At 42.6% G+C, this 25,508-nt stretch overlaps 1 protein-coding gene across 1 annotated transcript in view; it reads left to right on the top strand.

Annotated features, from left to right (window-relative positions):
* The first annotated feature begins 2,302 nt into the window (after positions 1–2,302).
* Positions 2,303–25,508, top strand: part of COMMD1 (copper metabolism domain containing 1) — a 67,435-nt gene continuing 44,229 nt past the window's right edge. The window contains exons 1-2 of the mRNA XM_042820231.1: positions 2,303–2,497; positions 21,335–21,616. Of these exons, the coding sequence (XP_042676165.1) occupies positions 2,303–2,497; positions 21,335–21,616 (477 nt within the window). The remainder of the gene's footprint in view (positions 2,498–21,334; positions 21,617–25,508) is intronic.

The following is a 25,508-nucleotide window of genomic DNA, read 5'->3' on the forward strand; positions in this document are numbered from 1 at the left end:
TTTTTTTTTTTTTTTTTTTTTTTTTTTTTTTTTTTTTTGTTAGATTGCAATAGTGGAAACTCTTGCTACTTGTATTTGGCACTTTGGATTTTGAAATAAAGAGCACAAACAGCTGAACTGGGAAACTTCTCTGAAATTGCTTTAAGCCCTAATTTTGGCATTTTGTATACATGTGTATATATTCTGGTTGAAATAGCTGTTAAAAGCTATAGGAAAATGTGATTGTAATTTTGCCCCAGAAGAGTGAAGCAGTATATGTGTGTGTAGAATAGATCAGCTTTCTGTGCTCTCTTACAATGAAGAACACAAAATACGTAGAACATTGAAACACTGAATTTGCAAAGAGTCCCTCGTGGGGTTAGTTCTGATGGGACGACCGAGGAGCTGCACATAGCTTTTCTTGTGCTTTGGGAAGCTTGTGATCTCTTGGCCTCTCAAGATTCTTTAAGTGAAGTCTAATAATATACGGTTTCATGACATCTGACTTTTTTTTTTTTTTTTAAACCAGATGTTGTGCTGCTTCACACTGATCTTCAGTTCTATAACGTGCTTTGTGGCACTTAGTTGTCCCATAAGGGTTTGCTCTGATATCAGCTGTGTCAATGTGTTATCAATATGTAACAATAAAATCAACTAAACAAAACCTTTTTTTTTCTTAGTTCTGTTTATGCCTGGCTTACAGAATGTGATACCATGGTAAGGAATTGAAGGTTATCTCCTGGTGAGGTGACCTGAAGCAGTAATCCTGATTACTCTTAGTAGCGCTCATTTGCTTGAGGAATGTTTGTCTGAATGAGCCCGAACGTCTGCACTAGTGCTGTGGTGTGCAAAGTGCACTTGGTTCCCTGTCAGCGCTTCTCACCTTTGTGCCTCAGTGGCAGAAGTTATCTTCTCTGGCTCGATCACAACTATTGAGCTGTTTTGATTCAAGTTTTTCCTTCTAAGGACAAAATGGATGTAGTCATGAAGTGGGAGAAGAGAGGGGGAGCAGCTGCACAGCTGACTGGCATCCTGGTGAATAGAACTGCATCCCAGCAGATACAAGGGCTGGGAAGTGTTTACTTTCTTTAACCATTCAATTAAAACAGATCTTCAACTTCAGGCTGAAGCTGCTGGATCAGCATGGGTGGATGTTGTAGTGCTGCTTCTATGTGGTAAAGTCAACTGGCAGGGAGCTTCAGTGACTTAATACAGACTCAGTCCTATGTAGAAGAAAGAAGATAGTCTGAAACTCCAAGAGTCAGCAGGAGTAAGTGAATTGTTTTTATATTTTAGGCAGTATCAGGAACATTCTTTTTCCTTGGAAAAAAAAAACACATTTCTGGTTGTTCTGGGGAAATCTGTAGGGAATGTATCCCTTTCTCCACATCTTTATAGCCAGAAGTTGTTGCTACTGCCCAGAAGAGGTGGGAAAGTGATTATAGCAGTTCTGAGCAGCAAAAGGCTGTTGTGTAAAGTGACCTGGGCTACTGCTGATTCCCTGTCTGGGTTGCAGCTGTCCCTTGTGCGGTTACTCTGGCTCATGAGCAGTATGCTGTTCAAGGCTGTAGCAGATCATCACCCCAGCAAGCTGCTTCTTCCTACGACGAGATTGCAAGGAAGAGTTCTGAGGGGTAGAGCCACCCTTGTGTGAACTGTTGCCTGTAGCTAGTGGTACGGGGCCATGCATAGCAGTTCTGCAGTTCAGGCAGCATATGTTGCCTGCTCTTCCCTTTCCTCTGCCTTCCCCGCTTCCTTTTATCCCAACCAGTTTCTGCACTCAAAAATCAGTGGAGATTCAATCTGGGGAGTTGTATTTTTTCTGCTTGCCTGTTCAGATAAGGCATACACAATTAAAAAATGCACAGAGCTGCTGGAAGGCGCTTAACACAAATCCCTGCTTCCACTTTTTTTTCTATTTTGCAGTAGCAAACGTGCTGATTTAGGCAGCATGGCCATTGCTTTGCATGCTCTGAGCAGGCCCTCAAGTATGGAAGGCAGACACTGAGTACTTAAGTCATGAATTCATTTAGTATCTCATTCTCAAAGACTAAATACGAACTCTGTTTTGGTTCATACGCTGCCTTCCAAGGGTTTTTGGCATTTTGGTCAGAAGCAGGAACTGGGTGCCCGCAGAACAGCCCATCTGACCGAGGTTCATCTCCTGCGTCCGCAGCCGCTTTAAAGCTTCAAAAGACGCTTGCTATCCCAGCGCCCCAGCGCCCCAGCGCCCAGGCCCGTCCCAGCCGGGTGGCGCGCAGTGAGGCGGTGCGGCGGCATCCCTTCCCGAGGCGGGGACTGAGGCGCGGGCCGCCCCTCCAACATGGCGGCGGCCGAGCAGCAGCCGCCGGCGGCCGATGGCGGCAAGGCGCTGAGCGCGCTGCTGGGCGGCATCGCGCAGGCCGCCTACTACGGCAAGGCCGACATCACGGAGGAGCTGTTGCGCGGGCAGCTCTACCCCGAGGCGGCGCCGGAGGAGTTCCGCGCCCTGCGCGCCAAGATGGGCGGCCTGCTGCAGGTAGCGGCGGGCGGGCGGGCGGGGCCGTGAGTGGGAGCGCAGCCCTGGCTGGGCGTCTTTAACACCCGGGTGCGGTGTCGAGCAGCCAGAAGGGAGGGCCGAGGTCCTTTGTATTGCCAGTATGGAAAAGACTCCCTGTCTTACATCGACTTTTGCTGACCTTGTAGGGGTGTGAGTACCTACGTTAGATGGGATGATGAGTTTTTTCCCTGTTATATACGTGTGCTGTCGGTTCATGGTTAGAGGCAGAAGGTTTCATTGCCCTTGTGACTATTTAATTCCGTGGTACTCGGTGTCCTCTAAGTAGTAATCAGAAGTCACTATGGTAAATTAGCCAGTTCATTGTATCAGGGCTTGGTGAAGGTAAAGGGCTTCCATGTCCCCTCCCACATTCCATATGTGCAAAGCTTGGTAATTTCTGGAGCACGAGGAAAACAGGGAGGTGAAATAGAGACCACAGGATTTACTGCAGCAACAAGTATTTAATTGCACCCTCCTATCCCCCCATATCTTTGTATACTCCTGGTTTATTTATAAAAGCTGTCTTAATGATCCATTTCTTCTGTAGAACTGTGTAGTTTTCTGCAGAACATTTACAATCATCTGATCCCTTTCTAAGGTGCCCAATTTATTTCATGGAACAGTCATGTTACTGTACTGCTTTCACATCATGTGAACTTTTTTGAGAAATGTAATTCCTTGTGTGGTGTTTCCTAGGAGGTAGAACAAAGCTCTGGAGGGCTGGCCTTGGAGAGTTGCAGCATCTCAGTTGTGTATTTCCCAGCCTCCTATCCCATCAGACTTCAAAGCATTGAGAAACTGGGGGAGATCAGCTCCCGGAGGTTCTCCCAGCTTTTGGCTTTCAAAGACCTCACCTTGATGAAAATACCGAATTTGTCTCTTCCTTATGGCAGCTGAATTTGCTGAGTTAGTTCCTGTGGTAAGAGAAGTAATGCCTTTCCATCTGCAGTAATTCTGCTCTTTTCCTTTTGGTGGCAGCAGGCTACTGGGATTACTGTGCGTGCTGGTTGTGGTGCTGGAGGTGTCGTGGCTCTGGCTGTGCTTCAGAATTGTAGGTTGCCTGAATGAGCACAAAGTCAGCACGAGGAGTCTAAATATGTTGTTATATTCGATTATCAATATGTATTTTTACTGAAGGCGTTACCATCTGTAACAACTACACCAGTATGCTGCTGGTAAAATATTAAACTGTACATAAGGAACATGTGACAACCCAGTGTTTGATGTGCGACATATGAAATGCTTCCATACTATGTGCACGTGACATAACAGTCTGTACCCTTCTTCCTTCTCTTGTTTTCACAAGCAACTGTCCGACAGTTGTACCTGCTTTTCTGGTGACCATAGTATTTCATCTCACTGTTATTCAAACAGGAGGAGATGGTATCTTACCTGTGTGGCTCTGCGGTGCTACTAGCATTCAGTTTTCACTTCAAGCCCCACCTTGAAGCTACTGGCCTTCATAAAAGAGGCTGCCCTCATGTGACAAGTCAGAGCAGAAACATAGATGTAAAATTTACTCACTCAGAATTTACTCACTGTGGAAAAAGAGGCCTTTGTATCTTCTTCAGGATTTCCTCTGGCAGCCATTGGTGGCAGGGGAAAAAAAACCACCTTCTTGCCTCTTGCAATGTGTCAAGAAAGCTGTCGTTTTTCCTTCTCTCAGTAAGTTACGAACCTTCAAATACCTGGGTTGGTCACGGGCTCCTTTTATTGAATGCTTTGTAGTTACCATGCAAGTCTAAGCTCCTGCAACCTCAGAGGCAGAGCAGCCTCAGTGCAAAGGCTGAGATAAAACAGTTTGGGAAAGTTGATGTGGAAGATGGCTTGTTTTCTGATGGTTAGAATTGCTGTTGTGCCTGCATCTGCTAACAGAGATCATTGGATATGCTTATTCTTATCAGCTCTTATGAAAGTGAGCAGTTAACCTGTAAAATAGTATCAGTATCAAAATAGTCTTCTGTCCATATCAGATACATTCTACGCACATTAGCTTGGTACATAGTTTCAAACCTTTCATTCTTACAGCTGTGCTTATTTTGGACTACTTCATTTGTTATTGGGCTAGGAAAAAATGTGCTAACAATAACTTAGCATATAATTTTGTGAGGGGAGGAAGATATATTTTCTGTGTTGTAATTGGACATGCATGGGAAAACGATGAACTAAACTGCTGCGTGCCTGGGACAGCTGAATAACAACCATAGGCTTTTTTATTTTGTTTTTAATTGAGTAAAGCACCCCTATTACATAGCTCACTAGTCTGAATACAGCTCAGCTACCCCTTCATTTTCTGTTCTTTATGCCTAATGTTATCTCTTTCTTTTTAAATTTCAGCATCATCATAGAACAGTAGAGAGCTGAATGCTTACTTTAAATGCCATCTACTATACTACAGTGACAAAAATGTTTGCTCTTTTTAGGGTTCCTCCCATGTTTGTTATTTTTGCTTTCAGTTTGTGTGTATGTAATCAGTTCAGATCAGGGCTGGTGCAGCTGCCAGTTGCAGGAAGAACACTGAAGTGGAGAGAAGTTCTTTGAAAGAAGGAATGGGTGAGGAGGGCTGGCTGCAGGCTGTTAGACAGCTGGAGGACACTTAATGTAGTAGTGTGGTGCTTCACTGCCTGGAGCAGCAATTGTCTGCTCGTATGTGCCAGTTAATAAGAGCAGTATGCTCTCATCATTCTGGATTTCTTTTAGTAGTCATCATTTTCAGTTTTTCTGATTGTAAAACTCAATGGTTTATTAAGCTTAAGCCTTTCACATTCTGTTTCCATTACTATTTTAATTGCTGAAGAGACACTTAGATGGCAATGCTTTTGCTGGGTGCTAGAGGATGCTGAGGTGATGAAATCTGTAGTGTGAGCAGACTTCTATAAATTGGGCTGTCATTCAGACAAAGTAGGGTAGGCAGCAATTCTCCTTTCCACGTGGGAATAATAACCTTTGTGGTGCTCCTGCTGCTGTGCAGTGATGACTGCAGTTACTGAGTGCAGGCAGAAACAAGGACTCTGGTATAGCATCGTTCACTTAAGCAGTAGTATTTTCCACAACTCAAGGTTCGAGACAGGGTGAAAGATCACCTCCTTATGAGACCAATCCTAGACTCATTTCATTTGGGACTGTGAAGTACTGATATAGCATAAATGTGCAATGTCACTGGAAATCATGTACTTCATATTTAATGGTTTACTTGACCTATTTCATTTATGTGTCATCTTCATAGATCTATAGAATGGCTCATGTTGGAAGAGATCATCAAGTTCCACCCCCCTGCTGTAAGTAGGGTTGCCAACCACTAGGTGAAGTACTACAGCAGGTTGCCCATGGCCCCATCCAGCCTGGCCTTGCACGCTTCCAGGAATGAGGCATATAAAACCTCCCTGGGCAACCTGTTCCATCACCACCCTCTCAGTGAAAAACTTCCCCTGACATCTAATCTATATCTTCCTTCCTTTAGTTTAAAGCCGTTCACCCGTGTCCTATCACTATCTATCCTTGTAAAGAGAAAGTTGATTTCTCATGTTTATAAGGCTACTCTCCAGGAGTTCTCCCAGTCTGTATATGCATCTGTGATGACTCTGACCCAACTGCAAAACCCTGCATTTTGCTTTGTCGAGCCTCAGTAGGTTCACATGGGCCCACCTTTTGAGTTATCGAGGTCTTATCTATGGCCAAGTGGTAAATTAAAAGGAGGAGGCAAACTTGCATTGTTGATCTAATAGGTGTGTTAAGCTTTGCATTGCTCAAAATAAGTCTGTTTTTTCTCAATTACTGTGTGGATATTTGATTGGTTTTCTTTTAGTTCTTATTAATGTGTCAAACAGAGGGGAAAAAGAGACAACTTATGTTTTTTTCCCCCTTTTCATGGCCTGAATTATAGTAGGAAGGCAACTATTGTTAGTTTAGAAAACAACTGGAACTGAAAAGATAGCAGTGACTTCATTACCTTCTTCAGCATTTCCACCATTTTTTTGGGAATAGGAAATGGAGCATAAGTTTTATTGAAATAAAGGCAGAAAACTACGTGTGAATCCTAAGGGAGTCTTCCCCTTTTCAGATATATTCTAAAAGATATATTCTAAAAAGCATGTGTTTGACAAACACTAATTAAGAAAAGTAGAAGCATTTAATTTATAGCAATGAACTTCAAAAGCAAGATCCAACTCTTTAGTCTTCAGTCAGATTAGGCTCTTGCTAATGCCAATGGAAAGCAGCCAGGCTGGACTAATGAATTTCAGCATAACCAAAACACATCTTTCTGTGCTCTGTGTGAGCTCCTCCTTTGGTGGAAGGTTTGGTTACAGCTTACTGAAAAGGCCTCAAATTCATCCCCAGACGAGCTTCATCTTCAGGACAAGGTGAAATGAGTGACTTCCTTAAAGGGAAAGCCTTAAGCATTTCAAATATTTTACTTAGTTGTTTTGTTTCTTAATCATTATAAATAATGATAAATAGTTTCAACACAGTAAGTTTTTCTCCACATGCTTATCAAGTACTTCTAATGTCATACCAGACTGGAAACTGGAAGACCTCAATTGTGAAGGATGTATTTCATAATTCTCTCATTTAGGATGTTAATGTATGTTGGAAAGCTGCTTCTCTCGGTTCTAGCAGCAATAATTGCAGTGCAAGTATAGTTAGAGTCAATTCCTTGTTTTTCCAAATAAGGTTAAATTCTTTTTCTTGTCAATACGTATCTGTATCTCTGCCAAAAGATTCCTAACTCAGCTTGGTGGGTAGTTTTCATGCTTTGCGGTTTCCATAAACTGTGATGTCAGGATTGTGAAATGTGCTTTTAGGATACATGCAGGCATTGGAGTAGAATCTTGGTAAAAGGCAGGAGAGCAACAGATGTGTTTACTCTGAGTCTTTTTTGCATGTGACTCTGCTGTCTCTCTTCAGACTGTCGTGTCTGATGTGTGATTCATTCATGCTCTTTTTGCCATTTCTGGTTCAAGTGTAATTGGTGTACTGTTTGCATAAATACTCTTTAGTTTTGCATCTTCAAACACTGTACAAATATTTATTATTTGAAGTAGTTGTGATTTCTTCAGTATTTCTTTATTAAGCCTCACTTTAGCTTTTTTTTTCTTTTCTCAAAACAAACTAAATGTGTATAACGTCCTTTTTCTACAGAATTAAGAAACCACACATCTTGGTAGTGTGGCATAAATCTTATAGATGGTGAAATGTATGGTGTGTGCACGTGTCCATGTCTGCACAGAGGCAGAAATGAGAAAGGAGAGAGGTCAGAAATTAGTGCCCTACTAATACATCTGAGTTACAGGTTTGGCTTTTCTAGGATCATAGGATGGGTTGGGTTGGAAGGAACCTTGAAGTCCATCCAGTTCTAACTGCTGCTGTGGGCAGGGCTGCCCCCCACCAGCTCAGGCTGCCCAGGGCCCATCCAACCTGGCCTTGGGCACCTCCAGGGATGGGGCACCACAGCTCTGGGCGGCAGTGCCAGGGCCTCACCAACCTCTGGGGAGAAAAGTCTTCCGTATATCTGATCTAAACCTGTCCTCTTGCAACATGCAAACCCATCAGTCTTAGGCTTTGAGATTAAGAATCTATTGCTCTTTTATACTGTTTACTTCTGCACAGGGCACCCCTTGTGTTTGCACTGTGTGCTTTTTTCTTTCCAGTATGAGATCCCTGTGTAGCCAGACTTGTGCTTTCCTGATGGGTCCCTGAAGCTAGAGGCTGTTATACTGCATGTCACAGCTGAAGAGCTATAAGGAGCCAGAAGGAATGCCCAAATGGGTTTCTGGATATCACTCCTCTTGTGTGACATGTGGCTGCATGTGTGCCACATGTGCTTCTGTTTGCTATGTCTACAAGGTGAAGAGAAAGCAATGGATCTGGCTGTGGCTTGCTGAGAGCAAGGCTAGAAGGATGCTGGTCGCTCATTGCTTAGCAGAAGTGCTCTTGTTTACTGGATTGTTTTTATGACGTCATGGAAATATCTAAACAGCCTGTAATGAAACATAAGTACTGGAGAAATTTTCTAGCTCAAGTGGACAAACTGTAAGGAACTTATTAATATAAGGTAGCCCCTGTTTGACTAACAGCCATGGGAGAAGGGGCGACTTGAACTTTGAACATGAGCTTTTTGGTGACATGCGCTATCTTGGAACACCTGAGTCTCACTGTTGGAGCCTGTGGCAGTGAAACACAGAGGTAAGTGTTGCAGAGTGCCAACAGTTCTGAGGTGTGTATTTGTGAGCTCTGGAAACCACTGCTGTGCGTGTCCTGCTCTCAAGGGCAGTGCCAGTGGTCTGTGGAGGCACAGCAGTGGAAAGCTGATGGACTGGAAAACTTGATTGCTTGGCCAGCTCTACCAAGAGGTGACTTGATCTAGTTTCATTGAAATGGAGAATTCCCTCTGGGCTAATGAAAGCAGTCATAAATATTTAGTGTGATTTGATTGGAGAACACTTTGATATTTTGCCTGTTTCAGTAAGTCTTTAACTTTTTCTGAAAATATGTATTAGATTCAGTTCTAAGAACATTTTGTGTACAGCACATAGTATTTAAGTCCTCATGGGAAAGTGAGGAGTGATTCCTGCTGAGCCATTCCAGCCTGGCCTTTGCTTCCAGGCACTGGTGGTGGTTTCCAGCACCATGGTGGGAACAGGACCCATACAGAACAGTTCCCACAGTGCAGAGTTTGGCTTACTGCTCTCTTGCCCTCATAAAGGCTCTGCTTTTAGCAACTAGGATGACTGCTTGTGGTTTGGGGAACATAATTTTGTTTCACTAAGCTGACAGGAAGAAAACCCACTTTGTACTCAGAATCATATGTGGAATGGCATGGGTTGAAAGGGACCTTAAAGCCCATCCAGCCCCAACCCCTGTTGTGAGCTGATTGCCCCCCACCAGCTCAGGCTGCCCAGGGCCCATCCAACCAGGCCTTGAGTATCTATCTCCAGAGATGGGGCACCCACAGATCTCTTTGCAGCAGTGCCAAGGCCTCACTGCCTTCCGATGGAAAAACTTTCCCTAACATCTAACCTAAATCTCCCCCTTTTTTAGTCTAAAACCTTTTCCCCTCTGTCCTATCAGTATCAGACCATGTCAAAAGTCAGGCTCCCTCCTGATTATAAGTTCTCTGCAAATACTGAAAAGATGCAATGGGGTCTGCTGGGATCACTCTCCAGGCTGAACAAGCCCAACTTCCTCAGTCTTTCTTTATAGGAGAGGTGCTCCAGCCCTCTGAGGATCCTCCTCTGGACCCATTCCAGCGCTCCACATCTTTCTTATGCTGGAGGCTCCAGCCCTGGGTGCATTACTCCAGATGGGGCTTCACAGGAACAGAGCAGAGGGGGACAATCCCCTCCATGTCCCTGCTGCCACTGCTCTGTTGATGCAGACCAGAATGCAATTTGTATTCTGGGTGATGAACGTGCTGCTGCCTCACGTCCAGCTTTTCATCCCCCAGGACCCCCAACCTCCACCAGACTGCTCTCAAGGAGTTCTTCTCCTAATGTACACTTAGCTGGAATTGCTCCCAATCCAAGTGCAAAATGCTGCACTTGGCCTACTTGAACCACTTCTGGTTCATGTGAACCTACTTTTCAAGCCTGTACAAGTCCCCTTGGTTGTGTAACTTGCTGTGATTTCTCTCTGCTAAACACAGTGCTGCTTTTAAAGGCCTGCTATTTCCCGCAAATAACTTCTAAGAAACATCACTGTGGTTGGAAACTGCTGCTTTTGATAAATGATTGTACGCATTCCAGTTAGAAAGGGCATGTAGAGTCATGTTCTGAATCCAAGGAATTAATGACTAATGAAATCTATTCTTTCTTGTGGAATCAATACATTTGCAGGGAGACTGAACGTTCAGGGAATGTGGGTATGTGGCACTTGGGGACACGGTTTAGTGGGCATGGTGATGATGGGTTGGTGGTTAGACTTGATGGTCTCAGTAGTCTTTTCCAACTTTAATGGTTCTGTGTTTCTAAGTACACTACTCAGTTTGGTGTCATCAGCAAGATCCTGAGGGTGCACTCGATGCCACTGTCTGTGTCATTGATAAAGATGTTAAAAGGCACAAGGCCCAAGATGGACCCCTGCGGGACCCCACTTGTGACTGACCTTCAACTGGACATGGAGCTATTGACCACAACCTGTTTTTGACCATTTCTTCATCCTCTGAATAGTCTGGCCTTCCTATCCATATCTATCCAAATCTATCCAATTTAGAAATAAGCATGTGGTGCACGACCGTGTCAAAGGCCTTGTATGTATCCAGGCTGATGGCATCAGTTGCCCTTCCATCATCATTCCATCATAGAAGTTTTCCAGATCGGTGAGCCAACAATCTGCTCTTGGTGAAGCTGTGTTGGCTGTCTCAGATCACCTCCTCAGCTTGCATGTGCCTAAACATCACAGCTTCCAGGAGGATCTGCTCCATGATTTTCACAAGCACAGACATGAGGCTCGCTGTAGTTCCCTCAGTCTTCCTTTCTCCCTTCCTTCAAAGTGGGAGTGCTGTTTGCCTTTTTTCAGTCACTGGAGACTTCACCTGACAGCTGTGACTTTTCAGATATGATGGAGAGTGGCTTGGCAACAACATCAGCCAGTTCCTTCAGGACGTGCTGAGAGGAAGACCTGCTGTCTGGTACGCTGAGACTGGAAGCTTACCTCTCACCGTCAGATGTCAGTGTGTAACATAAGTTGTCAAAATAGTGACGAATGACCAGATGGTAAAACAATCTTGCTTCTGTATCCCTTCAAGCTGTGTAGTCTGTAAACTTGTCTCCTTTACATGCTGATCTCTCTGATGCTATTAAACATGTCTGCGGAGTTAGAGTTGGCTGCAGTGGTTTCCAGCTGTTTGCTCCCAGATCCTGGCAGAGGCAGTGTTGCCTGATTTATGTCTACAGGAACTGTTCTCCCAGGTAGGAAAACTCAACTCCACCTATTGCTCAGAATGTGATACGGCAGATAACATACAATAGTGCTGTGAAAGGAAGGAAAGCAGAGCCTTGAGTCAGAAATTGGCTGCAAATCACAATATATGGCAAGATGTGATATGATTCAAGTGCGTGATTTAAATATTTCATGTGGTTTGCTGCTGGGGTACCTATGCCTTGCTATACAGGAAGCTAATCTACAAATGTAACTGTGGAAATTAGCAAAGTTAATGAAACTTTAAGGTGCAAACAATCGAGGTACAGTCGGCAAAAATCAAGATGAATTCATGATGTAAATTCTGTTTTCCGCGCTTGGCTCATTATAAAGCAAGTTAGTCCATGGCCTGATGTGCTTACAGGAACGCTGCCTGCACAGCACTACAGTAAGCTTGGCTGGTGTCTCTCCCCTTCTGCATTCAGGGTAAGGCTGTAACTTTTTTTCTGCATGCCCTCAAAATATAAGCTGATCTGACTTCTGTTTTTAACTCTCCTAAGTGAAATGAGATTAAATGTGAAGCAATAGTCCACAACAGCAGGTAATTTTCCCAGAGTGATTGCAGAAACCTGATAAACACCGTTCTCATTTACTGTATTGCAAGAGGAAGGAGGAGGAAAAAATCACAATCACATGCTTGCTCTCTTCAGAGCAGGCCAGATCATGCCACCAATTCTGGGGCTGTCACTTTGTCAGTTTCTCTCCTTTCTTTAATTCTTTCCCTCAAGTTTCTTTGTATTGCCATCTGGTATTTGTTCTGTTCTATCTGGATTTCTCTTTCCTTTTCCTCTCTTTCCTTAGCAGTGCTGCATTAAATGGCTTCCATTTGTTGAAAGTTCTTATTTCTGAATCTGGCTCCTTTGGGAGGAATGACGAAGAAACCATTTTAGGCTGAATAACTTAACCTGCAAAGATTCATAGGCTGTTACAGAAGGTAGCTTGTCTCTACTGCAGCTATCTCAGGGGGCATGTGTGTATGCGTGTTCATTTGAAAAAGGTTGAACCTGTCAAACTTGTCTGTAGCATAGCTGCATGCTTAAGAAGGACTGGAAAAGTAACATTTCTTTGCCTCCACCCCGAGTGGCAAAATGTTTTCTAAACCATAGCGATGAATTTGACTCGAGGGGAGAAAAGCTTGTATGAAAAGACTTTTAAAAAATATATATTTCATTTGAGTAAAGGCCAAATGAATAATTTATTTGTATTTTAAATCCTTGTGTATGAACCTCATAGATGCAAGCATGTCTGCTATTAAGAGAATACTTCCTTTTTTTTTTTTTTTATTTCTCACCTCTTTTTGCATCCTGTCCAGTGCCTGTCTGTGCTTTCTGAGAAGTGCTTTCCATTGCCTCCTCTTATGCATCTCTTCCTCTTTCTATTTTAAATAATGTAGGTAATTTGGAAACTATTACTCAGGAAAGGGACAGCACTTCTTTTTTTTTTAATGCTTAGTGCTGAGAATCCAAGCTCTTGTAATCTATTCACAATCTGAGTACTCAGGAGGTATAGCTGTGACTATCAGTGGTTGAGCTTGTTCTGTTCTTTCATTCTTGTTCTGTAAGCACAGAGCCTTTCAGAAAGGCCAGACAGAATAATCCCCATTATTCTCAGTTTTCCTTCTGCTGGAGATGGTTTTTAGGATGGAATGAGGGGAGGGAGTGCTTTTTTTTTTGTGCTTGGTGCTGTAGATTTGCAGGAAGTGCTATCTGACCACAGGAGAAGGGCTCTGGTTGTGGTTCATGTGGTGGCTATCTGTTTTAATCGGCCTTTCGTCCTCCTTTGTCATCAGATGAGCCTTTGTGCCACAGAAAAATGACACCACCTGCAAATTATTTTAGGAAGTGATGTGCTGGGGAATTGTGTCCAAACTCTTGTTTCTGGCAGATGCACGCTCTGATGGTAAAGGCAGGCAGGCAGGAGAAAAAAAATCTGGTAACTTCACCAGCTTTTAAAAACAAATGCTAGGATCTCTTTTGCATTCAGGTGAACAAAAATTGCTGCATATAAACTCCCTCCCAGAAATTGTTGTTGGATTTCATGTTCAAGTGAGAAAGTGATTTTAGCAGAGAACATTGCATAGAGGAGCATGGAAACAATCCACTGGACAAGTCTATGTGAAATCAAGCTTAATAAGATTAGAAATGCAGGAAGGATGTAATTTTGCCTGAACCTTCACCATGCATGTTTTTGTTTTTGTTTTTTTTTTTTGTGATCTGCAGTAGCAGTCATGTAATGTACTCAGCATGTGTGTTCTAAGTCCTGTCCAAGCAGGAAGCTTAGCAGAAGTCAGAGTAACCCAAACCTGGAAATATTGACACATCCACTGGATGCCCACTGACCTGGTTAGTGTCTCCTTGGCAATGACTCCAAAGGCTCTACAGGTTAGAATGATGTTTAAGATGATCTGTTACACACTGGAGAAAATTTTAAACTGCAGGCTTATCAATAAAATGTATTACAGCATGCACACTGATTGACATCTCTTTTCTGTGAGCCAACAGTTTAATCCCCACTGCAGCTGCATTACAGCTCAATAAAACATAAACTGAAGTAATACTGGATGCAGTATGGAACTTGAATAAAAGACCATCCCCATGGATTAGGTGAAGACTCTAAGATTTTAATGAAGATCTTTGTACTTTGATTACAAAGTATTGTTAAGGTCATTTAGGATTTCCAAATTATAAATGTGTTGGGGTGAGCAGGTTGGGGTGAACATTTTTGTAAGATCAGTGTTTCAAATGCATGCGAGCAGGCTGTTGCATTTGATTTTGTCTTAATTCTAATTGTCAGAAGAGCTCTGAGACACTAATAAATAGCACTGGTGGGGCACAGCCTACCTCCAGGAAATGTTGTATGAACAGCTCATCTAGTGTGGGACTGATTGTATCTGCAGCCATTGGGAGAGACGTTGGTTAGCATGCTTAGGAGGGAGGGTCCAGAAACCACAGGGCTGCAGAGATGCCCTTGTAGTCCTGTTTGAAGCTGCTGTTTGCCATAGAACATTGACTAGGTGGCCTTCACAAGTAGTTTGGTGTCTTTAAGACCCACACATGCAATTGCAACCTCAGGATGCTGATGCTGAGGGCATTTTTGTTCCTGCTGCTCTCATGGCGAGCTTTTCTTTTTCTTTTTTTTTTGTTAAACATAGGGGAAGAAGCTGCGCTTCCCAAAGCTGCATGCAGCAGAGGCAACCTGCATTTGCCCCATATGCAATGAAGTTTTTTTTTAAAGATGTTAACTGGGAAAAAAAATGCACAGGAGCCCTACGTTGCTTGGAACTGGCTCTGGGTGATCAATGTCTTTCGGCCAGGCAAGTCTCAGAGCTGCTCTACATTTATTCCTGCCTGCAGCCAGTCCCCCACCACATACATGTGCCCCAAGTATCTGAGCAGTTTTCAAGCTTGCGTTTCAAAGAGCATCCAAATGGCAGCAGTACTGATGCAGCAATAGCCTCTCTCCCCCACCTAGCAGAGCCTGCAGAGGTGATTTCATTAGTGTGGAGACTGGCACTGAGCCCTCTGTCCTCTGTCTGAGCTTGTGGTCTCTACATCTCTACATGCTGTAGGCTAGCAGCAGTTTTGAGGGTCATCTGGAATAAAAGCCTACGCATACTGACACAGCCAGCTCTTCCACTGTCATTGACAAGTAATGTTTTATTTCTGGAAATGAAGTGTTTTGGGTTTTTTTCCCCAGTGGATTTTACCAGTTGTTGTTTCCCTCTAGCATTGCGTGCCTGTCCAGCTCTGTTTCTCAGAAGAGATAATGATTTTAAGTTTGTTTTCCTGTTCTGTGTACCAAGGCATATGTCTAATGGATCTAATTAAGCAAATACAGAAGATCCCAATGTTATCAAATATTGTCCCATTAAGGAAATAGTATTTGAAGTCTTGTTTTTATTGGCTGAGTTATATTCTAAGAGATAATGGGTTTCTACTGAAGATGAATCCAAGGAGAAGGCAGCATGGCCACATCTGTTTCTTGTTGCTTAAATGCACCTACCCAGCCTCTGCAAAAAAGCTGTAGTCAGTTGCTCCTTGTATGATGCTCCTAAGCCATGCTTCCCAGGAAAAAATGCATGTTATATCAAATCTCAGGATATATAACACGAGGAGAATTTTAATGTCTGACAGTGGTCTCTTAAAGACTCTACTTGTGAAAGCAGGCTTTGTGGTGCCTTAGTCACTTCAATGAATTGCAGTAATAACGTAAATGGAATTACTTGCTGACAAAGAGCAGATATATATTCCTGGAAAACCTTCCTGCTCTTTGTTAGTTGATGATTTGTGTGTTGAAGTAGTAAATGACTTGTGATAGCAGTACAAACAGGAACTGGATCCTACCTAAGTTCTTTCCCTCGGTGCCACAGTCCTTGGTGTGTGATTAAGGTGGGGCTGTGGTACATCCTGCACTCTAAGGCTTATTTGGATTAAGTGACTGGCAGTAGTGTGATATATCCCTCTTGAATCAGTGCTGGAAATAATTCAGCTGCAGGAGCTGGTGGATAAAGCGGTTTCCACACCTTGAATTCCTGAGGCATTTTCAGTAATGATGCTGAAATCCGTGCACCGTTGTTCTCAGAGGGTGAAGTGCCCTTCATCACTGCAGTGGGACCAGACAACAGCTGCTGGCTGTCCTGGTCATGCTCAGTGCTCATTCTTGTGTGTCCAGAGAAGGGCAACAAGGCTGTGAAGGTCTTCTGGGGAGCAGGTGAGGGAACGGGGTTTGTTCAGTCTACAGCAGAGGATATACAGGGAGGACCTCATCACTCCCTACAACTCCCTGAGAAGAGATTGTAGCAGTGTGGGGGTCTCTTATCCTGGTAACAGTGACAGGACAAGAGAGAATGGCACTGAGTTGTGCTAAGGGAGGTTTGGGTTGGATGTTAGGAAACGTTTCTTCTCCAAAAGATCTGTGAGGCAGAGGCAGAGCTGCCCAGGGAGGTGATGGAGTCACCGTGCAGGGAGGTGTTCAAGAACAGTGGAGATGTGGCACTGAGACATGTCAGTGGACATGGTGGGGATAGGCTGGGGTTGGGCTTGGTGATCATAGTGGTCTTTTCCAACCTCTATGATTCTAAGCTCAAGTGCTGAAAAGCATGAAAGGAAGACCTGTAATCAGATGGGTTTTATCTGTCCTTAGTTATAAACACAGAAGAATGGCTCATGCTTTAACTTTAAGTAAAATCCTTAGAAATATCAATCGGGTGTATTTTTCTGTAACTGGATATTCTGACTATGCAATAAGGGAGCATTGTTAAAAATAATGGAAAGAATTTGTAATACTATCCAGAATTTAACTGAACTGTAATTTTTAGCCAAGTTAAATTAAAACATTTCTTCAAGTTATAAAAAAATATATATATATTTAACTGTCAACATTCATTTGGGCAACAGAGTACAACTGTGCTTGTTTAAAGAACGAGCTGTGTAAGTCTTTGTACAGAGCAAGAGATGGAAGACCAGCAAAGAGCTTAATTGTTCTGTCATTCTTTGTAGCTTATATCTGGTTTCCTGTCTCATTATGAAATGTTTCCCAGTTAGGATGAAGAAGAATATTAAAATGAGTTGCTGCTGTTTAGTTTCTTGAAAACCTTTATAGCTGATGGCTTTGTTGTGGAATATCAAAGAAGATGTCTTCAGTCATGTCTTTGTGCGGTTACACTGAAGTACAACTCGTTGATTGTTTGTATTCTTTTCCAGTTAATATAATTTTCGTTTATTTTAAAATGAACTTTTAGATAGTAATCTTGATTGCAAACCGAGAGAGATTCTGTTCTGAACAGTGGACTGTGTTGGTGTGTTATTTGAAGCATATGCTATCTGGCATATGTTCCATCACAATACAGCTATGGTTTTGGAGCTGTGTCTCTTACATCTGTAATAGTAAACAGTCTCTGTTTTCTGTACGTGTGTGCTCCTGTCTGTGAGAAAACAATCTAAATGACTGCTAATTGTGACACGTGGCTACTACAACCAAGTAGCAAGTAGCAAAGTGTGTATATATAGCATGTATTTTCTATATGAACGTATGAAAGTTTTAAATGTAAGACACAGAGAATCTTGACTCCCAGTCTCTGGATGATCTTTTCCAAACAGGCAAGTTTCACTGTCCTGCACAAGCCCTACTTATATTTTCTGTCATCTTTATGCTTAAAACTGCAAGCTTGATTGTAAGCTTCCTCTTTTAGCTGCGCTTAGAAGTCAGATTTATATAATGTGTCAAACGAAATGAGGAACTTCTTGTGGTTTGTTACTTTTCTACCAGCTTAGCAAAATGTTGCTAGAAATCTTGCTGTGTTTTACTTGTCATAGAGGTGGTAAAACTTGGAGGAAAAGTTCCACAAGTTGTATATGTGAAATATTCAAAAGCTGTAAAATCAAGCACACAAGAATGACCTGGTTATTTGGTTCACTGTTAATTCATGACATCTTTGTTTCATTCAGTGCAGAGAACGTGCTAGTGTTGGTTTCTGTGCAGGAATAAAACAGAAGGCATTTTTTGCACAGCTGAATTTTCTGTGCAGCTGAGGGGAGACTGAATCTCAGGCTGATCTTGGGCTTGACTTGGCTTACAGAAGGTGCTGGGCTTTAGGATTGTTTATTCACCTCATTCCTCTCCTCGCTCCTGTAACCTGCATGGAATATTTATATAAAGGAAAGCTGGTGTCAGAATACACAACAGGTCTATGCACACACACAGTAATATGAAAAATATTATAACAAAATATGTAGGTTGCTCTGAAAGTACAGCCTCCTATTTATTTCCATGGAAACTAAAACAGCTGCAAAAAGCATGATAACACTATTTGATAGAGCAAATTCTCAGCTACAAAACACTGTTTTTCCAACACAGTCACCACCATCAGCAATGCATTTTCCCAAGCGATGAATGAGAGCCTGCATGCCACTCCTGTACAAATCTGCAGCAGTGGAGGTGACCCATTGTCAGCACTGCTGAAAAGCACCACCTACCACCACACTGTGCTCATATCCACTGTTTCATCTCTGTAAATGTTCAGCGAGTGTTGATGAATGTCTCTGGGTGCCATTGTTTGCACATGGAGGAATTCAGTTCCATCCTTTTGCTTCGTGTGCACTCTCCTGTCAGATGCTGCTGTGTCAGACTGGCCCTCTGCTGAGACTGGCCATCAGTCACACAGCACCAAAATGTAGTATTGGTGGGCAGGTTCAACCTCTGCTGCCATATCACCCATGTCATATCATAGCAGGCATTCTTTTGGAGCAGCCTTTGTATTTCACACTGCTGTTCATAGGCAGGCCTCTTCAGGAAAATATGCATGAAAGCTATTTGATTCTAATGGTTCTTTTAAAACAGGAAAGAAAAAAAAAAGCTTTTTTTCCACTTACGGGATCATTAGATTTTAATGTTCCTCCAGATAAATATCCTCATGATAAAAGCAGTCAGTATGCAGATACAGTGAATTGAAATACACAGAATGGTATGTTAGACACGTCACATTTTAAAATAAATTGCCAGATGCTCTGATTAAGCTGGAATTGTGATAGAACAGAGCAGTTGTTTCAAGTACAGGTAGCTGTTTATTTTCTTAATTGTGTAACAGATGGCAGCTGCTGCATCTTGCAACTTTGGGAAGGCAGAGCTTCCCTCTTAAATTAAACAGTACCCAAGGTTCAGGAGGCGGATCTTATGCTGCGTGATAAAAGGCTGAACTCTGTTGCAGATCACAAGGTGTGTGTTGTGCTTTGGAGGAGGATTTGCTTTTGATTTGCTTTTCTCTTGAATAAACTCACAGTAAAAAGGATGTGGTGTATCTGCTGGAGATAAGTGTGTGTTATTGTTGGCTTCAGTTGCTTCCAAGCAGCAAACCTCCTGCTGCTGTTCTGTGCCACTTGCGTGATGTGCGAGCTCTTTGTTTGGGGCTTTTTCTTGTTTTTAATCTGCTGTTGTGTTTCAGACTGGGAGAGAGGATTGTGTGCTTTGTGCTCTGTTGGCTGGCTGCTGCAGTCACCTCCTTACTACTGGGAGGCTTTGGGAGTGAGATTGGCACTTTGCTCATCACTATGCAGGTCTTGCCTCCGTGCTAGGCCTCGTTTTGAACAGCAGCTTTAAAAGGTTCTGGTATATTTTGTTTTGCTTGGAAGGTGCTGAAGATTATTCTGGGAGTTGCTGAAAAACACCTGAAAGACAGTGCAGTCACTGGTCACAGCCAGCATGGGTTCACAAGGGGAAAAGTCCTCTTTAACCAACTTAATCTCCTTTTATGGCAAGGTTACCCATCTCACTGACTGGGGAAGCCAGTTGATGTAATCTCTTTGTATTTCAGCAAAGCTTTTGTGCTGTTTCTCGCAGTGTTCTTCTGGACGAAATGCCTGGCATACAGCTTGGCAAAACCATTGTGCAATGGGTGAGCAGCTGGCTGATGGGTTACATTAAATGAGGTTACAGCAGGCTGGTGGCTGCTCGCTGCTGGGGTTCTGCAGGGCTCTGTTGTAGGGGCACTTCAGTGTTTTTATGAATGACTTGGATGTAGGACTAGAAGGGGTTTTGAGCAACTGTGTTGATGATACTAAATTGAGAAGAGTTGTTGATTCCCTTAAGGGGAGGGAAGCCCTGCAGAGAGATCTAGACCAATTAGAGGGCTGGGCAATCGGTCAACTGTATGAAGTTCAATGATAGCAAATGCTGGATTCTGCAAAGTGCTACAGAGATGAGGAAGGGTCTATGCAGAGTGCCTGAGGCCCCCGGGTTTGCTCAGTGCAGAGCAGAGGAGCTGAGGGAAGCCCTGATGGTGGCTGCAGCTCCTCACAGGGAGCGGAGGGCAGCGCTGAGCTCTGCTGTGTGGAGGGAACAGCATGGAGCTGTGCTGCAGAGAGCTTAGGGAAAGGTTCTGCCCCAGAGGGCGATGGTCACAGCATGAGCTGGCAGGACTTGGAGCACTGGGACACTGCTCTCAGACTTTGGGTTTGGGAGGTGCAGTTTGGAGGTGGGGGTTGGACTTGGTGATCCCTGTGGGTCCCTTGCAATTCAGTGCAAGATATCTTGCAGGCATCCCTTGTAAGGTATTTAGTGGTCCTGTGTTAAACCAGGAGCATTTCAGACCAAGGGCTTTGTACCCTACTGGTAACCTAGAGAGTACAACAGCAGGAATACAGCATCAAGGAAAATTAAATTGATACAAGTCCCAAGATTTTTAGCCTTTTATCTCCTTGTTGTGCTCTGTATCCATGCGTGCTTGGAGGCAGCATGTTTGTTAAAGATGAGTCACATCCATTTTGTGTGAGTATGAAACAAGTGTCTGCTTGAAATGACAGTGAGAAAACTTAACCACAGTTTCCTCCCTTCACGTCCTGTCTTCTCTTCAAAGCTGTATTTAGCAACCACTGCCAGTTAAGCAATGCTAACTTAAGGCTATATAGAATTATCAGCCTTAGAAACATTGGTGGAAAAATTGTGAATATCGTAATGAGCTGGGGTTTCTCCCAGTTTGTCCCAACCTTGGCCGAAGGCATGCCCGTGCCTTCCTGTTCAACAGGCCATCAGGACAGCAGTATCACCCCAGATGTCTGCCCCAGCCACCCAGTACAGACCAATTGGTATCACTAGGGCACACTGAAGAATATGGCTGAGCTTGCAGTGAAAATGTTCTTCCTACCGCGTGCTTCATATCCAAAGGAATTCCTGGTTTTCTCCTCATTGTAAGAGATCTAGCTGTCCTGAGGCAGGAGTCTGGGTTAAGTAGCGTAAGCGCTTGCAAAATGAGTTTAATGGAAGTTGTTATTTCCGTGACTGAGACTTGCCTCTGCTATCCTTCAAAAATACATTTGTAAAGCCCTAAAGATACAACCTTCAGCTTAGAATTTTAAAGAGTACTTGTAAGCAAGCTTTTCCCTTTCTCTTCTCCTGTTTTCCCTACAGTCAATTGCTTCAGCTGATATGGATTTGAATCAGCTGGAAGCTTTTCTCACTGCCCAAACAAAAAAGCAAGGTGGCATCACGTCGGATCAAGCTGCGGTCATTGCCAAATTTTGGAAAAACCACCGAGTGAGGATCCATGAGAGCCTGGTAAATCAAAGCCGCTGGGATAACGTCTTGAAAAACATGAACTGGAGAGTGGATCTGAAGTCACAGTCAAGACACGTTGATCAGATAAATACTCCAGTTGCAATAGTTGAAATGGAACTGGGGAAAAACGGTCAGGTAAGCTTTATTTTGTGAAGTATGTTAACCTAACTTAGTTATGTTTGGGATGAGATATTTTGCCTGTTGCTGAATTCTCTGCCTCCAAATCAATTCAGTAGATTTCTCACCATTGGGCCCTTAATGTTCTTGAACTTGTTTCATCTTTGGACACCTGTGTGGTGAATGCAGTGTTTGCTTATCATTGTACTTATGCTTAGAGCTCTCCTTACTTTCAGCTTGGAAAATATGAGAACACAAAAGTCAAATATAAAATTAATCATGTTAGCAATTATATTAAATTTGTATTTAAATTTATGATTAATAAAATTGTATTCCACGTGCTGCAAAGTCAAAGTCAGTTGGTAATTCTTTAAAAATAAACAACAAAACTAATCAAATGCTAAAATTGGATAATGCCTGCCAAGTGGAAGCTGAAAAGAATTCACATGCCAAAAATGGTTGAGCATCTTCACTTTTTAGGACAAGGGAGGGGGAAAACTCCCCTTTATTTTACTTGCTGCCTGTTTTCTTCTAACAAGTAGATCTTTATTACTGGTTATATTACATGATCTGGTCTTAACTGCCGGAAAAAGATATGTTGCTCCATCAGTGTTGAACTCTGCATTTCTTTTTAATCTTTGTAACCAACATCTGAAGGCATGGCTTCCCCTTTTCAAATTTCTTTTCCTGGCAGATCCTGTAGACAGATTCCTGTAGGCAGATTCCTGTATTTTTCAGTTTGCTATATTTTTCCTTTGCAGGGCATTAGTGAATCTTAAAACTCACTTCTTACCAGTAGCTAGTGCAATCCACACTGTGAGCATTCTTGGGTTTTGATGCTCACAGTTAACACCGAGTGAGTTTCCTTTGGGCTTTGTAATATTTTGGTAGCTTACAGGATGTGGACTGTACCTGTGCAGACTCACTGGTTTTACTGGAACTGTCTGACCATACCAAGGCTAGAATGAAAGTACAAGTAAGGCAGTATGTATTGTTGAAGGTACTTCTTTGGTCTGCTTTTCTTCCCTTTATTTTTTTTTGCCCTCCATTCCAATGGAGGAAGGAAAAAAGATTATAGTAAGTACATCAGAATTAATTAATGAGCAAACTCAGAATACCTGTGCTGTTTAAAAACAAACAAAAAACTCCACTCAACTCAGAACCATCACTGTATATCATAAGGGACTTATGCAGTTAGAGATTCCTATTTAGAAGCTGTTTTTCCCCAATAATGTATTTTTACAGTAACATCAATCAGTAAGTACATTTGTAATTGTCTCACCCTGTGCAGAGATAAAGGGAATATGAAGATGAATCAAGAATAGATACTTCCGAACCAGTCATTTCTTGTAACAAAGAACACTGCAGCAAAACCAGAATGAATTAATTTAGCAGCGTGATGTCATTTCAAATGTACCAAGGAAGGGATGTAATGGGTAACATCTTTGCTGAGGACAGTGCAGCAGTGAGCTGTCAGCAAGCCTGATGTCTGGTGCAAAAAGGGTATTAAGAGACTGTATTTACAGAAATAATTGTGGGATAATTACTGTTATCACCACTTGAGTCAAAAGTTATGTTTAAGAAGCTGCTGTCTCACATAGTCTTCAGCTTTGGATTAAATCAGTTCCCAGCTGAAAAGCTTTCAGAAGAATGCACCCTTGTATGATGGGCTGGGGCAGGGGAGTTGTAGGACCTTTGGGACCAAACAGTAGTAATCAGCTTGTGAGATTGCTTCATCCAGCTCTCAGCCTCTCCCTCACGTATCTGGGGACTCCTGGGAAGGTGGAAGCAGAGACTGCTATTGGAGGATGAGCAGGTTGTTCTTGCATGCTGAATCCAGCCCATCAACTTGAAACTCTTCATCAGCCTTTATAGCCTTTTTATATATTTTTACTAGATCGTTAGCACACTTACATCAGTTCTAAAAAGCCAGTTTTGTAGCACATCAAAAGTACATATGCTAATATCTTTCTGAAACAGAGAGAGTGGCATTTCTGAAAGGTAAAAACTGTCAGTCATAGATTTGATTTGGTGAATAGTGAAGATATGAATCCGTAGAAGAAAGCTGACTGTTTCAAGAGAATAGGCAGTTTTCCTTTGGATGTTTGAAAGCAGGGGAGTATACAACTGCAATGATGTGCAGCGAATTAACATGAATATTTTATGTTACAACAGAAGCAAAGCAATCCTCTGTAGGAGCTATACTTCCCAGCGTTTGAAGTCACTCTGATTCTTCTCAGTGTCTCTGTCTGGATTGGGTTTAGGTCCCACTTATGTAACCACTTTTTTACACCTCTGAATTGATCAGTTCTTCTATGATGGGAAGGAAGAGTTTATATGCAACGCTTAATATGGCTAGAAAAGGGGAATTTCAAGTATCTGGTTCATAAATAGGCCAAGTTTATGTGTGTTATCATAGAATGGCCTGGGTTGAAAAGGTTTGTAAAGATCATCCAGTTTCAACCCCCCCGCCATGTGCAGGGTCACCAGACCAGGCTGCCCAGAGCCACATCCAGAGGTGGGGCATCCACAACCTCCTTGGGCAGCCTGTTCCAGTGCATCACCACCCTGTGAGTGAAGTATGTTCAATATTATGTTTTCTAATGGAGCAAAGATATTTCTGGTTTTGAGAGTTCATTACAACTTGAATGAATTAATTTTTGCCATCCTTTAGAAGAATGAGCCCCTTTTAAAAGCTCTTAGTGCTTTTAAAACACTTCTCCAGTAAATATTTTACAGTGACATTTAAAGTCTCCTTGATGCTGCTGGTGTATGCATTGTACATCCTGGTTAAAAGAGATGAACAAGCTAGCCATGATGATTGCTCTGCCTTAAAAGCCTTTCTTCTTTGACAATATGACTAAGAGAAGCCTTAAGTAGTTGCACTTTAGCTTTCATTTTGCATTAACAATAAGTGATATTCTATGCTCCTTGCTGCCAGTCCATTTCATTCTTTCTTTTTAACAGCCCATCTGTTTTGTTTTTTTTTTTTTTCAGAATGGCTTCTGTACCTTACTTTTAAAACCATCTATATCTCCCTGCCCACTTTGTGTCCTTTCAATCTTGTTCTCTGAGTGTTTTTGTGTGTGAAATTTCAGCAGGATGCATATGTGTGGGGAGGGCTGGAGTGGTGAACGAGGAGAGCCACTCTCCTTATGTCTTTGCCTTCAGGAAGCTCTTTTTCCAGTTACAGATTTATATCTGACCTTGTCAATATTAAGAGGAAAAAAAATAACACACTGACGTACCACACTGTGGTAGTAACAGATATTGAAACTTTTTTTACAAGGTTTGTCACGTTCTTTTTCTTGTCTCCCTCCTGCTAGCCTGACTTGCTGGCAGACTTTTTTTGTTGGCTGTGTGCAATTGGAAATGATTAGGAATATTTTACCCAGAAATTGTCACTCATGATGTCATGTGTCGTTTACCCGTGCAGCTCAGCAGGGCTGGCACTGACTCAGATGATGTGTATCAGATGCTGGAACTGCTCTGCTGATGCTTTCCTGACAATCATGAGCTCTACAGAGTATTTTTTGTGCTTCCCTTCGCATGAAATCAGGAATTCTACTGCAGGATTCTTTCTATAAAGACTTAAGGGAACAGCATCAGGATTATGGCCTTTTTTGTCAATACTTCATCAATAATTTCATCTCAAATACTGACTTCGGGATTTGCAAAACTTCTCTTTTTCCCCAAAGCATTGTATATTTCTTCTTTTCTGGTTTTAAAATGCTTGTATCCACCTGACACAGGTATCATAAAACGTAGTTAATGTGAGTACTGATAGCGATTACTACCACAGAGCAAATACTAAATGCTGCAGCATGCTATGAAATCAGAATAATTTCATTCAAAATTAATGGTAAAGAGCAGCCTCACATACCATATCGTTTTTCTGAAGACTGAAATC

The sequence above is a fragment of the Centrocercus urophasianus genome, unplaced genomic scaffold, assembly GCF_019232065.1.
Source record: "Centrocercus urophasianus isolate 14NV4802_14NV808 unplaced genomic scaffold, USGS_Curo_1.0 seq_10, whole genome shotgun sequence".
Classification (NCBI taxonomy): Eukaryota; Metazoa; Chordata; class Aves; order Galliformes; family Phasianidae; genus Centrocercus; species Centrocercus urophasianus.